Source organism: Copidosoma floridanum, unplaced genomic scaffold, assembly GCF_036245765.1.
Source record: "Copidosoma floridanum isolate Cflo_tuat_1 unplaced genomic scaffold, Cflo_Japanese_pri ptg000021l, whole genome shotgun sequence".
NCBI lineage: Eukaryota > Metazoa > Arthropoda > Insecta > Hymenoptera > Encyrtidae > Copidosoma > Copidosoma floridanum.
In genome coordinates this window covers 28,363,198-28,380,256 of record NW_028321898.1, presented here as the reverse complement: position 1 = coordinate 28,380,256, position 17,059 = coordinate 28,363,198, and the positions used below count along the sequence as shown (strand labels likewise).

The 17,059-nt window shown below is 40.8% G+C and overlaps 4 protein-coding genes across 5 annotated transcripts; 3 read left to right on the top strand and 1 right to left on the bottom strand.

Annotated features, from left to right (window-relative positions):
- Window positions 1-9: 9 nt before the first annotated feature.
- On the top strand, window positions 10-1,154 carry Tpx-3 (thioredoxin peroxidase 3). The gene is made up of 3 exons (XM_014357371.2): window positions 10-120; window positions 248-468; window positions 561-1,154. Exons 1-3 carry the CDS (start codon window positions 76-78, stop codon window positions 1,018-1,020), a joined length of 726 nt encoding a protein of 241 aa, XP_014212857.2. The 5' UTR covers window positions 10-75; the 3' UTR covers window positions 1,021-1,154.
- Window positions 1,155-1,537: 383 nt separating this feature from the next.
- LOC106642509 (uncharacterized) lies at window positions 1,538-2,718 on the top strand. The gene is made up of 5 exons (XM_014357321.2): window positions 1,538-1,724; window positions 1,882-1,954; window positions 2,056-2,147; window positions 2,221-2,338; window positions 2,660-2,718. Exons 1-5 carry the CDS (start codon window positions 1,716-1,718, stop codon window positions 2,716-2,718), a joined length of 351 nt encoding a protein of 116 aa, XP_014212807.2. The 5' UTR covers window positions 1,538-1,715.
- A 982-nt stretch (window positions 2,719-3,700) lies between these two features.
- Window positions 3,701-16,825, top strand: LOC106642510 (uncharacterized). Of its 2 annotated transcripts, none has more exons than XM_089594378.1 (2): window positions 3,701-3,981; window positions 14,489-16,825. In XM_089594378.1, the coding sequence occupies exon 2, from the start codon at window positions 14,498-14,500 to the stop codon at window positions 15,626-15,628; it is 1,131 nt and encodes a 376-aa protein (XP_089450504.1). In that variant the 5' UTR covers window positions 3,701-3,981; window positions 14,489-14,497; the 3' UTR covers window positions 15,629-16,825. The 2 variants fall into 2 exon arrangements, with proteins under 2 accessions (XP_089450504.1, XP_089450503.1); XM_089594377.1 differs by lacking the exon at window positions 3,701-3,981 and adding an exon at window positions 9,116-9,309.
- Window positions 4,350-5,221, bottom strand: LOC149374255 (uncharacterized). The gene is made up of 2 exons (XM_089594676.1): window positions 4,704-5,221; window positions 4,350-4,602 (listed from the first exon to the last, which is right to left on the bottom strand). The coding sequence occupies exons 1-2, from the start codon at window positions 5,202-5,204 to the stop codon at window positions 4,579-4,581; spliced, it is 525 nt and encodes a 174-aa protein (XP_089450802.1). The 5' UTR covers window positions 5,205-5,221; the 3' UTR covers window positions 4,350-4,578.
- Window positions 16,826-17,059: the final 234 nt, after the last annotated feature.

The window sequence follows — 17,059 nt, the reverse complement described above, 5'->3', positions numbered from 1 at the left end:
AATTACATAACCCCTTAATTTTACATTCCGGTGTGTGTTTTCCATTCCCAATTGACAATTATTCTTCTTTTCACAATGTCACGATTGTTAGTCAACTTAATTCCGCAGGCGAAAAAATTGGTAAGCAAAACCGAAACACTGCAGCTATAATCATCCAATCTACTGTTTTGTAAAATTGTGTGATTAAAAAAAAAGGTTGATACATCAAGAAGGTTAATGTGTACTAAAAATTTTGTTTCGGCTTCAGGCTACAACAGCTTCACAAACAGTGATAAGAGTTAACAAATCACGATTGAGTGAAAGTATCAGATCTTTTTCGGTAAGCTCGAGGCTCTTGGCTGATTTACAGATTTCCAAGCCAGCTCCAGATTTTTCAGGCACTGCCGTTGTCAAGGGAGATTTCAAGGAAATCAAGTTGAAGGATTATAAGGGAAAATATGTGGTGCTATTTTTTTACCCCCTGGATTTGTAAGTAGTGGCTCTGTTATATAATCTCAAAGCTTTTGGTAACAATTGTAAATTGTTTGGTTTACATGGTTGACGTGTTTATTTTTTTACAGCACCTTTGTTTGCCCTACAGAACTTATTGCCTTTAGTGAAAAGGTACAAGATTTCGAAGCCTTGAACACTCAAGTAATAGGAGTTTCGACCGACTCTCATTTCAGCCACTTGGCGTGGATCAACACTCCTAAGAAAGAAGGTGGTCTTGGAGGAGATTTGGGATATCCTCTGCTCAGCGATTTGAACCAAAAAATATCAATGGATTATAAAGTTCTCATCGAAGAACAAGGAATAGCTCTACGTGGACTATTCATCATTGACAAAGATGGTCTCTTAAGACAAATCACTGTCAACGACTTACCAGTTGGTAGAAGTGTCGATGAAACCTTGAGGCTCATCAAGGCTTTTCAATTTGTTGAAAAGTACGGCGAAGTCTGCCCAGCTAATTGGCAGCCAGATTCTAAGACCATAAAGCCAAATCCAAAAGACAGCAAGGAGTATTTCAATTCTGTTAATTAGGTAGTGTATGATGTTAAAGTGCCTTTTGTATATTTTTATTTCTAAGTGATAAATCTCGAATTTTTGTAAGAGTTTAGATAATAAATCTAACTAGTTTTAGTTGACAAATAATAAAATGTAAATGTAAATGTTGAATTGGTGTATGAAACATATTTGATGATTTTATTCAATCATAAATTAATAAAAAATTGTATATGGAACTAAATTGTTTAGTTCTTAAATTGATCCCATGTACTTGCCGATTTTTTTTGTAGAAAATCTTTTTAATTAAGAAATAATCTAAAAATTTTTGAAAAATAGAAGAAATCGGCGAAATTGGTAAGTGTTTTTCAAATTTTAAATTTTAAATTGTGTTAAATCTCACGACTGTGAAAAATTTTTGAATTTGCATCAAAATCAATCGCAAATGGCGCCAGTTATGTATTTCACAATTGATGTATAGTTATGTAAGTTACTCACAGAATTATGACAAACGATGATTCTTCAGTTTTATACTAATTTTGTACAGTGGATGATTTATAAGAAGCACACGTTCTTTATATTTTTCTTACTAGTGTAACTGAAACGTTAAATTTTCAACAAAGCAATATTCACTGGCACTACACCCATAAAATACAAATTTATTAAAAATAATATAAATACCCTTTATAAAAAAGTTATTATATATACTATACCGGGAAAAATGGTAAATTGCAATGATGCAGGTTAGTTAATAATTTTTAAATATGCTTTTAATACATCATATTTATACCATGCAATGCTATACTCACTAATAAATTTTGTTGATCATGTTTACTTACTACAGTTATTTAATCATGAAAAATGAATATTTATTATTATTTTTTTTTTATTCATCAACAGATTCCTGACTTATCACCCGAGGACATTCGAAAATACATGAAAGAATGCCTCATAGAAAATAATTTGGATTTAGGTATAAAATCGATTAATGTTCACTTATTTTACTGAGGTGGCTTATTGCAAAATGTCTAAAAATTCCAATAAATGTATAAATATATGCGTTTACTGTCACAGGTTTGATGGACAGTCAAAAGAAAGGTGTCAAGGGTCCTACTGAAAAAGAAGAAGGATGTTTTTTGGCTTGCATGGATAAGAAAATGGGATTAGTGAGTTCTAAAAATCTTATTATGAGGGAACATTTTATGCATTGCATAATAAATGTTGCTCTGCTTTTTGTAGATGAAGGATAACGGGTCTTACAACGAGGACATTTTTTTGTCTGGTGCACAGTCACCGGAGCACAGATCCGAAATGAAGCGAAAATTCGATGCAACCATGAAAAAATGTAAAATTGAAGGTAATCTCTGATGCACAAGAGTTGAATGTAATGAAAATTGTTTTTCTTTTTATTTAAAAAAATTCCAAACGTTATAAATCTTACAAAATGAATTATAGGGTTATCGATATAGCGTTACGTTAAATTAGAACGTACACATACTCCTCCTTTTTTTGCGTAAAAAAAAGATAATTGACAAAAAAAATTTTGTTGTGAATTTAATCGACTTTTATACATATGCAACGTACTACTAAAAAAACTCGTCCCAAAATTCTATCCATTTACACGGTGCATAATTTGTTTTTATAATTAAAAAAAATATTTTTTATTTTTAATTTACAGCTATCGATGATGTGTGCAAGTTCGCGGCCTGCGTCAATAGACAACCTTATGATCTTTAAGTATTGTTTTGAAAAAATAACTGTAAAAATATACATGAGCGCAAGCCGAAAATTCGATTTATTTTTTCAATCAACGAAGCCTTTGTCCTCTAAGAAGTTCCACTAAAACACAATCGTACGAACTATTGCATTAAAAATACCTCGGTGGGTCTAATTATCATTTGATGGATTTTTAAACACTTTGGAGGAAAAATTTTTTTATCTTCATGAAGATAAAAAAAAATTTTTAGTCGAAGAAAAAGATTTAAATACTTTTTCGAATGCTTCGGCTCTTTTAGTCCCCAACTCGTATTACGTTACAAATTGTTTTCGCTGGAAAAAAAAAACTTATAAAGAACTGTGTTATACTTAGCAATGAATGAAAAAGTTGTTGTAGCAAAAATAATCCATCCTACTTTCAGCAAAAAAAAAAAAAATAAATAAATAAAAAGTATCCTTGCTCAAACCTGCCGAGATCAACAGAGAAAGAAATAATTCGCGCCGAAGGCGAGCTGAATTGAAAAGCAGGGGATGGAGCCATATATGCCAGTACAGTGGAAATTACGAGCTTCAAAGGAGGGAGCTTATTACAGGAGACGAGGTGCCAGACGCGGGATATCTTGTAAAAATACGGGGACGCCCCCGCGGGACACGACGGGATAAGCCGGGCATTTTCTCGGCGAGGGTGAGCCGGGGAAAACTGAAAAGTGACGACGCGAGATAAACGGCTCTCGACTTTTTACGCCCAAGCTTTCGGGCTTACGAGATCCGAATTTACGTCGTTTTCATATTTTTTTGATATCCCGCGTGTACTGATTTTTAACTTGATATGGAAAAAAAAAAAAAAAAAAAAAAATGGAATTTTCATCGATGTTTTGTTAATCGCCGTCTTTGTGCTACATACATACCCACACCTACATGTTGTTTTGATAGCTCGGGCTCTCGGCACATCGCGTTCGTTGTTGCGTTACATACCAAACATTTAGTCGATTGGTAGTGGGCCCTCACGCTCGGCTAGTACATTTTTACTCACATTGCCCGAAACACACCGAATCGTTTCTTACGACTTTTGTCCATTTTCACCGAGAAAGTGCCGTAAGTTATCGTTTGGAATGTGATAATCGTTTTGACTCGTGAAAATTTTTAGTGCAACAGTTTTTCAGTCATCAAAGTTAGATAAATTTTTGCTTTGGGCACATTTAGACAAGACAATCAGTATATAGGTACGTGGCATACAGGCCGATTAGTTGCTGCTTGTATCTTTGAGAGAAAAGTGACGCACGTGTGAGTATATTATGTACTATAACTTTCAAATTGAATATTATATTAGTCTAGTGTTGGATTTTTTGAAATTATCGTTCTACTGTGGTGCTTACGGGCGATAATACTTACTTAGCCATTAAGTGAGAACAATAAAATAGATAGCCGACACGTGTAATATCCACACTATTTTTTTAAATACTCCCATTTTGATTTTTTCTGAGTCACAACTATATTTTCGTGTTTCCACGGACGTGTTATCGATTACATGTTGCAATTCACTCAAAGTACTATCCAATTATAGACCATAAACGAGAATAAATAACCCAGTGAAGGACAAAGGCTCGCAAGTTTCGTAGAAAGTAATGCTTACGATGAAAGACGTCCAATAAAATGTGCACAATTTAAAAATATTTATCAAACATGGCCATGTACAAAAATAAGCTTAACGATATCGTGATACAAAAATACATATACATATTATATAAAAATTTATCCCAACCCTTAATGCAGTGATGCAATAAACAAACGTACCGTACAAAAGATGCGACGAGTGTCACATCTTGCGCTCATCCAAACGACACGTGTCCTGTACACCTACAATGGTCATCCTCTCCCAAGTCACGCAGTACTAGCCGCAAGGTCCTTGAAACGAAACAAAAAAAAAACAAAAAAAAACAGAAGCGTAGCTTTAATCGAAAATACCGATAATCCCTCTCGAGCCCACTGACATTAATGGCAAATACCTCGTCACTTGGATCTGAGTGCCTCTGCCGCCGCTCTATCACCATCGCTTCCGCCTTGATCTTGGACATAACCTGATACCGATCGATGGTCGGAAAAAGCTTGGCCATCCGCTCGAAGGCCCCGAGGTCCAGGCGTATCAGTAATCCAGAGGCAGAGCCCCGGAACAACAGACCAAAAGCCCCGTCCCGCTCGTCGAAGCCCAACTCCACCGTCAAGCCCTGGCTCTGGTAAATCCTTCTCGGTGTCCTCGAGCCAAACCCCCGAAAGATCGGCTCGAGCTGACTCTTCAGTTCTTCCACGCAAGCCGAGCCCAGCTTGAGCTTCTTATCCGCCCCAACCGAGCACAGTTTAACGAAGAACTTGAGGCTACCGCTGTGGGTGATCTCGTCCTCGCAGACCACCCACAAACGAGCATCGACGAGGTAACTTTCGCAGTATCGCTCGGGCCTGTAGCTCCTACGAAAATTTCGCATCAGCACGGTTTTGCGCAGGGGGGACATGTCGTTGGCTTCGACAACTCGACACTTGGAAGCTCACTGATTCGGCCTGCGCGTGTGTTTCATCGGAAACATGCTTGTGTAGAAACCATTAGCCCGATGCTTATCAGCTTGTAGTATACAGGAATAACGAGTAAGCGCGGGTGTGTGTGTTCATTGGATAATCAGTTCTGAAAACATTAAGTACTTATATATATGTCCACGTGGGTTCTACGTAGTTTCTTTTTAGCTCAAAGGCCCGTTAATTTTTTCGAGGATTTACGTACGATTTGGAGCTCGACAGCTTCGTGGGGCAATTGATCCATTTTGATTATCATCGCCTTTGATTTTCTAGATCCTGCGGGGCCGATAACTTTTCTCTCGTTACACGCAAGGGGGCTTTGAGGTGCATACGTGCACGCGCCGTAAATGAAGAAAATTCGTAAAAGGGTGCGAGTCATTTGCAAAAGAGCAGGTGGAGGGGGAGGGGGGTGATGTGATGACGAGTAGTTTTCACGAGGAGCGAGACGACGCGCCGAGGAAAAAGGCGACTCGGGGAGAAAAGAAGGCCGCGCTCTTGCGCGATATGCCCGAATATTTTGTCCGTTTCTCTTTGCCCTCGCGCACAGCTCTGTCTGAGATCAAACGGCTCGTGCTCTCGTACATTTTAACGCGTTTGCAGGGCAGGGGACGGGTTTCTGTAATTATCGCTAAGTAGGTGTGTATACGCGCGACAGGGTCGGGATTCTTCCTTGGGCTTTCATTATTATTGCCTCGAGATATTCAAGGGGTTACATCGTGTGTTGCCATAGCTTCAAACGTTTCATCGGAACACCATCAAATTAACTTAATTGATCATCGACGTCTTATCGGAAAATCAAATCGACACCCAAGATAACAACTGATCACACGGGCAAAAGGGGGACGCGGCTGGCGTTATTTGATGACTCGAGCGAAATGGTACCGTAGGGGGCCGGGGGTGTCAAAGAGAGACAATGTGATGGGGTGCAGTATCGTACGGCGAGGGAGCCTCGATCGACTTTGAATTTCGTACTAACTTACTCATGATTCAACAAGTGACGCTTGAAATTGGCGTTATGTACACATACGTCGTATAATTTTTTTTTTTTTTCAAGAGAAAGTTCAACTCGATCCTCGTACATATTTTTTATATGGTCGACTAGTCATCAACTATTATTCTCCATTAATTGAAGGGGACTTTGATTGGTAATATCCAAATCTCTCGTCACGTCTATCGTCGGTACACGACTAAATACATCACGGAAATCAAAGCTCGTACATCCGAAAACACCGCACCACCGGAGTATCCGACAAAGGAACAAATTACTTTTACCAACGCGAAGATCAGGGGGAGAGCCGAGTTCACTCGCGTCCCGATAAATCCCCTGTTCCAAGGAATCCATCTGAGCCCATACGTGGCGAAAGAATTGTCCCGGGACCCTTAAATTCACTGGCTAAAATAGCTCGACGCACACAGCGGGTGGGAGCCAACCAAATGGCGCGGCTATTACAACGCGAGAGAACATATACACACCAATGCCGTGGGGCATGTATATACATACATATACGTACACATAAATGTACACTGGTCTGGAAACATTTACTGTTTGCTTGTTGACGGTAATCGCCGGTTTGGCGGCGCGCATCGGTTATCCCATCGGTGGATTGGATGTGTACACTCGAGTAGTTTTTAAATCAAGTATATGCACCTTGTATGCTTGTATCTGATTGGAAAAGTGGTCCTTTCCTCCTATGATGATGATAATAATAACATCGATTTTCGGCCCCGCTGATGGTACAATTGGTGCTGGATGCATGTAAAAAATGTAAATCAAAAAGTCGTAAAAAAAAAAAGAGCAAAAGGGAGGAGAGGGCGCGTGCGCATCGGCGCCCACTGCTCTCTCTGTGAGGGGTAGGTAGGACGTACAGAGTGTATGCAGTATACCTATACAGAAAAGAGAGAAGAGCGGTGGGGGTGGCTTTGATTACTTGTTTTAATCTTCCGACGAGAGACTACCGAGCATCTGTCACTCAAAACCTGGTAATTGCGAGCGCGCGCTACTACCCACCCCCTTCCCCCTTCCCGCTACTACCCCGTGCTCGACCTGTCCCTCTCTTGTGGCTTGCTTCGCGTCCAAGAGAGACAGACGGACGCTAAGTTGTAGACAGCTATATATATATGTGCGCGGAGACGCGAAAATCTTTGCCGGATCTAGCTGGGTGGACTTGATTTCTGGTGACAAGTTCCGTGCCGTGTGTTGGAAGGGGCACGTGGGTCAACTTTTTTGTATCGGCTATGGGTATATGTAGGGTACCCGTTGTTCGAGGTGGCCACTCTATCGGAAGCGAGCTGTTGTTTTTCGAATTGTTGATGTGTGGCTCTTTTGTGTCTCATTTGGTCTCTCAATTTTTTTTTTTTTTTTTTTTTTTTTTCATCAATCAGCTCGAGAGCACACGCCGATCCATCGACGTTGATTGCTTTTTAATGAGATTTTTGCGGCAGCACAAGTGCTGCGGTGTTCCACCGCGAGGCTATTAATCTCTGGTATTCACAGATAATAGATAACACACGTAGCAGAGATGCAGTGGAAATTTTTTTTTTTTTTTTTTTACTGTTAATTTAACATTTTTTTATACATGTTAGATAAGACATCATAAAATAAAATGCATACTCTGACGCTAATTGAGATTAATTAAAAATATCACAACTCTCTGGAAGACGGTTGCATAGTCAATTTTTTTATTTGCTATATCTGTAATATCAAAGCGGGTGGAAAATACTTATAAACTTTTTTTTTTGTTTTTGTTTTTTTTTAGTTGGCAAAAAAGTAAGCCATTCATCTTGAATACTTTTCCTTTCAACCAATGCAGGGTACGATCCAACGCAGCAACCAACGCAGACGAACGATCGATGAATTTTTTTATACGCGATTTCCCGTAATTAGCGAACCCATTGGTCCAACGGTCCCCTGGTCAGTACGTATTACTGATGCAAGAAATGAAAAAAAAAAAAAAAAGATCCAAAGAAAAAAACTGATAAACCATCGTGTCGAGTTTCAAGTAAAAGTCCGAGCGATCAATTTCACCTCCATTATACGTATCGCCAAAGAGAGAAGTCCCTTTTCAATCCACTTAGGCAAAGGATACGGTTCGCCGAGGGTCATCAGAGATCAATAAGAGCAAAGACTCGCGAACCTAAGGTTAGCTTGGAAGTGCAAAAAGACGAGGAAAAAAAGATGCTGCTTTCATTCGCGCGCGTTCGTGAATCGCTTCCGGTTAATTGCTGGGCTGCGAGTAATTTCGCGTGTGCGCGTAGTTTTTCCCCCTTTTTCTTCTTCTTCTTTCCTCTCGCCCTCTTTCTCCAATGCCAACAAAAAATAAAAGATGCTCGAGACAAAACATCACGGCTACTCCTTTAAAGAGTAGCCTCCGGGCATTGTGCGAGGGCGGAATCGCGATTAGGTGTGTGGGTTTGCACACCTCCGCTCTTTCACCGCACAACGCTTGATTAGCCGCGTGTGCTTTCTAAAGCTTTTTCAATCACTGGAGAGTGATTTTTTTTTCTTCTTTTTCTTTTTTTTTTTTTTTTCCTTATGGAACAATAGAATTTGATGTCATCATTCGCTCTGTGAAAATAATTAGGCGTAATGGCCTTGTTTGCCTATATTTATAGATACTATACCGTTATCTCGCAAGAAGGCATATCTAACAAAATAGGTTCTCGGTAAATACTAATTTCAACATTTGTAAATGCCATGTATGATTATGAGCTTTCCCTAACGTGACAAAGGCAAGAGCTCCCACTACATTGTAACTACGGCAAGCGATAATGAGAAAGAAGGGAGGGGAGAAGTAGTGACTACTCGATAGAGGCGTGTAATGTTAATGAGGCTCGTTCAGTTCGAGATTATCGCTCGTACAAATCGTTCAAGAAGTGAAATAGGCACTTACATTCAAACGAGAATTCGACTCCTGTGACCAAGTTACGTAGCTTTCCATCAACCGATATTCATTTTTGAGCTTCGGCGATCCCGTGTTTTTTACTTGTAGGCATCCAGAAGGAGAAAAAAGAGTCCCACTCATGGATAACAGTTTCTTTACCTATAATGTAAGTATTCGCTATACTCTTTTTACGTTCGTTTTACGCGAGTCGTCGAGATTTTTTCACATCGGTACATCAACAGTTATGTAATCGATTGTTCCCTGCATCGCTAGACGCATAACTTGGTACGAACACGAGCACTAACCAAAAGCACAACACTGAAAAAAAACAACAACCAATCCCTTCGTGAACAAGAACAAACAAGGACGGTAAAAAATATACCTCCTTCGCGGAAGGGGGATGATGGCCCTCCCAGTGAACAGAGGTTCGTGAAAAAAGTGTTGTGGTGCCTAAACACACGCAAACTCCACCACCGCCCCTATCTCTCTGTCGGAGCTGCCGGCAGAAAGAGTTTTTTCAAAGGCCTTTTTAATTAGAGAAAAACGATCTCTTTAGATTTCATCGCACACGCTCTCGCAGCGCCCCTCCCCGCGCATCCCGGGCTCTTTTCTGTCTTCTCTCTTTTCCTCTCGCCGGTGCGCGCAACCGAGCGAGCCCGGGTTGCTTTAATCAGGATATTAAAGTGGAGCCCGAGAGCCGCGAGGCTCCATCCATCCGTCCGTCCCTTGCACCCCCCCTCCCCACCCTGTGCACCCCGTCTCGCTCGTTTAACGTGCCCTCGGAGCGAGAAGGAGTTTATCGCGCCCCCCCCCCCGTGCGCTATCTCGCTGCAAATTGTCTCGTGCAGTTTTTGAGCGCCCACCCTCTCTACCCTCCCTGGAAAATTGATCCCAACTTTTTCCGCGGTTTTTTGCGCTCGAGTTACTTTTCGGGAGAGCTGCTGAAAGATGCATGCACGACTTTCATTCGTGTTTGTAGATGGTGTCGTGGCAAATTGTTTGGTGTAGGACAGTGTCGCCTCTATTTCCCGCCTTAGGTCGAATTCTTGGTATAATTTTGTTGTCAAGTCAGAACCGTGATTAGAAGTTGTAGTTATTTCGAAACGGATATTTTTGGTGGGGGCAGTGACTGCTTTTTTCAAGACTAGAGTTATTGGAATGTTTTCCCAACATTTTAATAGCAATTGTGTATATAGGAAAACAAAAAAAAACAATTAATTAAAAAACACAATGGCAAGTTGAAACAAAAAACGGTAAATCATCTGTTTTCATCGGTAATAATTATCATTTTTGTGTATGGCACCTCTAGCGAAAGGAAAGAAAAAAAAAGGGGAGAAAAGAGAGAGAGAGAGCCAAAAACGAGAAGTAAAAGACCGTGGCGCAGAAAGGGGGTGGAGGGCGAAAAACTTTTCCCATTCGCGGTGGCACCACTTCTCATTAACCACTGTAGCGCCGTCTCCTTCCCGTGTCCCTTTTATCTCCCTCCTCTTTCCACGCGCAGCCCATACATGTACAGTCCCCGGGGGTTATTTCAGTCGATTATCCCCTGTGCTCCTGCGGGTCGGAGTGCCACAGATCGACCCACGTTGGCTCGACGACTCTATTAAGCTCTACCCCCCCCCCTGCCCATCCGCCCCGGATAACGTCCTCACCCACTGCTCCGGCTTGTAATGTCCGAGTGAAAAGGCGATGCTACACGCGTATAAGTACCCCTTGGATGTGTGCACGTCAGTATATACAAGATGCATAATACGCTGCTCTTTGGCTCCTTTTGCCCATTCGTACGCTAAGCATCGATTTTTCTCGCGCACGCCAACCCTGTCTGACGCTCTTTTTTTAATCTTTTTTCTTTTTTTTTGTTTCTCATTTACGTACTCTTTGTTTTTTGTGTGTTTTTTATGTGTTTTTTTTTTTTTTTTTTTTTTTTTTCAAGCTCTACGAGGATTGGCGATCACTTGCATGTGGTCGAAGCTCAGAAAATCAATCCAATTGTAGAGTATACTTTGTACTATCCGTTTCTTCGGAAAAGTAGAGATGAAGCACACTCTTGGTTAAAATTTCGACGAAGCGTAAACAAGTGAAACGAAAAATTAAACACTGCAATTGCAATTCCGGTTAATCAAAAACAGTTCGCGAAATCGCCCCTACAACGGATGATAAAAATCGGGTCTGCAAAGGGGCGGATCAGGCAAGATTAAAGCCTCGATGTATAAAGAGCCTCGAAAAGAGGCACGTGGGATTGAGGGAAGCGACCTTTGCTATTATAATGGAAAAAAAAAAAAAAAAAATCAAAGGCCAAGAGCCCAACAAAAGATATACACTCCAGCGTTGGAGGCGCGTCTTCGCTCGATTTTGCACATGTCGGGCTTGCCGATTGCCGTCCGATGATTCCCAGATGGTTTGACTCCGCTCTCTCGGTGCTCGTGCGCGCATAAAAGACCACAATGGGCCGCCCAGATGAGGCTCTTTCATTGCCGACGTAATTTTTGCTTTGGCATGGATTAAGGGCCGGGGGGGGGGGTCGTAAACCACTCGAGATTCATTTAAAAGCAATCATGGAGGCTCCTGTGTTAAGCGACTATTAGTTTTTTTTTTTTTTTTTTTTTTTTTCTTTTTACTGGCGAGTCCTTCGAATAACTAGTATACGGCGATAAAAGAAAAATTCATCCAAAATTCAAACTTTGGTGAACTTTGATGATCGATTTGTCAACTTTCGAGCATAATGGAACGTTTTATCGCTCTCTGTCCAAAGTTGGAGAGATTTAAAGCTCGAAAAGCCTTTCACGTGAAAATCAGGGCGTCCTTTCCAATCAACATCACCATTCCCACGATAATATATGCACACACACACACTCACACAGGTCTTTTCCCCTTCACTCAAATGAATTTTGTCACGCAATAATCATCACGAGTGCAAACAACGCGTGATCAATCAGCGCAATTACCATCACTCCTGCGTCATCAGCCACTCCCAAATCTCCGATCTCGCACGTGTCCTGGCACCCTTGCTCCGACACCTGTCCGTGCTTACATCCACCGTATGTACCTGCAGTAGACTCGAGGCGCGCTGATCCTCTCCCCGGAGCGTTTCGCCGTTGCTACGTTAATTAATCTTTCGCATGTAGGTGTAGTGGGATGGGGACGCGCAGTCGACGCTCAAAGGCATATCAAAAGCCCTTTTTCCCCGAGCGACCGGGGGGTGCCTGTGCGACTGTGAGCGGGGATGAATGGATGGACAAGCCTGGTTAATATTATTTTTTTTTTTTTTTTACTTTTATTTTCGTTTTTTTCGGGTGCGAGACGACGAGACGCGCTTCGACGCGTCGCGTTGATCTATCTATGGATCAGCAGTGCGTTCGAACATTTCGGCTGCCCACCGAGTCGTTTATCAGTTTTTTTTTTTTTTTTTTTTTTTTTTATTGAAAGGGTTACTTTTTGCGTTGAACAGGAGCTACGGGATTTTTTGGCATGTGGCATTTCTCTTTTTTACGATGAACAGAGGGGCGTTGCAAATTTTTTCGAAGCTAAACTACGCGATGGTATGCTTTTTCGAGAGGTTGGCGTATCTGGGCTTTGACGCGTGGGAAGATGGATTTTTTTAAAAATTATTTTCGGTGCGTTTTGATGAGTGATTTTTGCCAATTTTTTTTTTTTTTTTTTTTTCCAATACAATGAAGGATAATGGTCGTGACTTGCTTTTTAAACCAACGATTTCTGAAGTAACTGCTTTATTTGTTAATTCTTATACTGTAGCCCTAATTCCGTACTTAGTTTAATTGTACATTTCAATATTGTTAATTAAATGAAAAAAAATTTTTATTTAAAAAGCCAGAAGAAACCAAATTTATAAAAGAATAGTCATTAACATTTTTTGAACCCAATAATAGTGACCACTGATTTGATTAATTTCACTCGCTTTCATTGTATGTTCCCGAAAAACGCAGCCGTTCAAATAAAAGCATCAATCTAATTTCAAATGAGTTTTTTTTTGTCGAATAGAGTCAGGAAATGAAGTAGAAAAAATCTCTTTTATCTTTAAAATTGGCAATTAATATCATTTTCAGCCTACAGTTTTTACATGGTTTCCTTTGCGGTGATAAAAACTACTATTAGTTTTCAAGCCCACAAGATCTTCATCTATACTCGAATTGAGCTTAGAAAGCAGATAATAGCCTCAAAACTTGAAATAAAAATCACCTACTTATTCTAGCTAACAATAATTTAATACTGTTCAATTTGAGTACAAATTAAATTTAAGTAGTACAACTCAACGGTTCGTCAGCCGTGGAAATTTTTGCGTTATTATAAAAATAATGTTTCGAATTGAAAAGATTAAAAAGAAATAATGTTGGAACGTTAGTGCTTAAGTAGAAACGTTAAAACTTCCCTCGGACCTGCTGGTGCTTGCCCTGGAGACATGCACCACCAGGTACGAAAACTATTAACATTAGCTCTCTTTATCATGGAATGTTGTGCGGCGACGGAAAGGGGAAAGGGGATAATGATCATACATCACGACACATTGGTGTACTATTATATGGTACTGACTGAAGCAGCAACTCTTATACTATGCGGTTATAAGAATCAAGTAGTGTAAAAGTAGTGTTAATTTTTTGAATCAGATATAATACTTTGCTTTTGTTTCGTATAGCAGGTATTGATTTTTTATACTTTGAGAAATCACGTACATAATGATTTTACAAGTTTATTATATATTTTACCAATTTTCACTTTTAGCTACAACTTATTTATTTGTTCTATTCCATGAGAAAAAATGTCATGTTTGTCATACCACTTCATTGTTAATGAATATGAATACTTTTTCGTACGATGTGTATTTAAACATTTTTTATTTATTAGTTATGTGAGGTATAAAATAAAATATACTGATTTCTATTTAAATATGAATCAAGTGTACCATACGATAAGCCAATATAAAAAATAATCACGTACTTATCCAATATAAAAAATAATTTATAATCATTTTTTAATACAAATTTTAATTTTAAGTAGTACAAGTCAATGATGTGTCAGACAGGCAAATTTGTGTTTGATCACAAAAAATTCTTCACACCCTACGGAATTGGAAAAGAATAATAATGTTGTAATCACACGGTGTATCTTATTATGCTCCAGTTTATTTTATAATCAAATTATTAACAAAAATTCTGCGGTTGAAGTACCACTGCACATGTGTTTTTTATCATGAAATTAGTCACGTACACCTTCTAAAACATTACATTAGTGGCTCTCAAATTATGAAACCTCACGACACACTGATACTTTTGATTAAAGTACAACAAAATGCAACTCTTACTGACACGTATGAAATATTTTGATTACAGAAACAAAGTATGTTGCCTCCATGGACAGCACCTCATCAAGAGCCCAATGAAGTGTCGATGGCCATTCAATCAACGATACCCAATCTACCACCTATCAAAGTCGCTCGAGTGTCACATCGAGCATCGACAGAGTACCGTCAGTCATCATCGTCATCGCCATCCTCCGGAATCAAGAAAAAAAGTGCTTGCAGAAAAAAGACGCAACTCGACCTTGAGAGGGATCGGCTCCAGAGATGGCGACGCAATTTCTGCCTCAAGCACCCCCACTTCCCCTCAGTCGAGCTGCACGGCAAGTACGTGCTCTCCTCAGCCATGACAATGTGCAGCGAGATCCTCGAGGAGCTCCTGTCGAAGGAGCACTTGAGGTACGCCTGGCCCTTCTATGCGCCCCTAAGGATGCTCAATCGGAAACTCCCCTCCAACCACCCGACTGTGACCAACCCCGTGAATCTCCTGAGTATAAAATCGAATTTCGAGCGTGGCTCCTACGAGTCCTCCGCGGATTTTATCCGCGACATGAGACGCATGTTCACCAACTGCTACAGGTACCACTCGGACGCGACGGAGATCGTCAAGAGAGCCCAGTGCCTCCAGAGCATCTTCGAAGTCAAAATCGCTGGCCTCCCCGATGACTCGGTAGAGGTAGACTTGACGAGCAAGTCCAACAAGTACTGGATTAAGGTGTTGAACGCGGTGTCGCGACGTTACAAAGAGTTTCAAGACAAGGTGCGCGAGTTCGAGGATCAGTATTGCAACGATCGAGACACCAGTACGAGCAGTAGTGACAGCAGTGATAGCAGCGACAGTAGCGACAGTAGCGAAAGCAGTAGCAGTGACACAGAAACTAACGACCAAGAGCAGTGGAGAATGGAGGGCGCGACATACACCCAGACCTCTGTGGCAGGCACGGGATCACCCGAGAAGTTGTCGTCGATCCAGTGGGCCCCATCCTACATCGATTTTGATTATTTGCCGATCTTACCGCCACCACGACCGATCTCTCCGTTTATCGACCAGGTTGATTCCTTTGGCTATCCGTGCCCCAAAGAGCTAGCCAGTTACACTCATCCTTCATCGCAGAATCCGGCATCTGGTATGCAGCCGTCCAACAACTACTATAACTGGCCTTCGGGCAACTGAATGGATACATCGTGTGTATGGGAGTCTTAATCGAGACCAGCGGGCCTGTGCGTGTGTGAATTTTAAAATAATACGCGAGAGGGGTGCGAGAAACTTAAACCGGTGTTATCAATATATGATCAGTGCCAGCATTTGTGTAAATCTAACTGATGGATGGTGCGAATATGACTTGGTGTATAAAGAATTTGAACTGTTTTTGTTCTTGACTAGTTTTTAGTTTCGCGATTGATCTTTCGGTTACCGCAACTCGATTTTACATTCAGTGCGCTAAACATGTCCAATTGTAGAAATAAGCAGCTACGAGACTAAAAGGACGCAATAATCATTAACTAGTATTAGTTGTAAGGTGTGCTGATTCCAGATTATTTACTTGTACAATAATTTATTTGTGTGGATGATTTTTTTATTAATTTTACTTAGTGTTGTGCAAGCGAGTATAGGAAGAGATTCTCAATTGAAAATTGAGTTCGAGCCAATGAAGACACGTGTCGTGGAAGAAATAAAAATTTTTTTCTTTTTATTCAATTGATTTTTAGATAATATTGGTTCACAGGATTTAATATAGATGTTAATTCAAATCATAAGATGTGTTACGTCGGCGCAACGTATTATTTGAGCCTAAGCTTTCGCTCAATAGCTCGGGATTCACACTGGGCGCGTAGGTGGGACGCGGGGTTAAAAGGGTAATTCAACTTAAAGACGCGTTACTCAAAAAGGGGTACAATTGCCTTCACGCGACTAAGATTGACTGCTGTGCAATATTCCGATGCACCTGCTCGCGGTTTTCTTTTGTCAAGAGCGGTGTATACCTCGTTCACGATCTAAAAACAGTTAACACCGTCGCGAGTAAGGATATCGTATGTAATTTGACCTTGACACACTAATATCACGGTAAAGGCGAGTAATGGTATTCGCGCAAAAGGAAACACTTGGTCAAAAGAAAGAATATGATATGTTGTCACTTACTTTTATTTAAACGCGAAAGTTGTTATACAAACGTTGAACCAGCGTGAATGTAAGTCGCTCTCGAGGAAGATCAAGTGGCAGTAGAGACGGACTCTGGCAACCAGTTGATCTTACGAGGGTGGTAGCGAAATTCGACAGTGTCCTCGCTTCGCAGAAGACTGGGTTGTAGCAGAGTCGGGCTCTCACTACTCAGTCTACTTCGAAGGGTATCGTCGGATTTCGCGTGCCGAATTGAAGTGTTTTACCTCGCTTCGCAGAAGACTGGGTTGTAGCAGAGTCGGGCTCTCACTACTCAGTCTACTTCGAAGGGTATCGTCGGATTTCGCGTGCCGAATTGAAGTGGATGCTCTCTGGGCCTACGGGCCTTTTTATTGCGAGAAGCGGACCTCGGTCACGCGCTGGCTCAAAAAACGCAGGAAAACTTGCCGGGGGAAAATTTTGGAGAAAAGACAATAGCCGAAAATC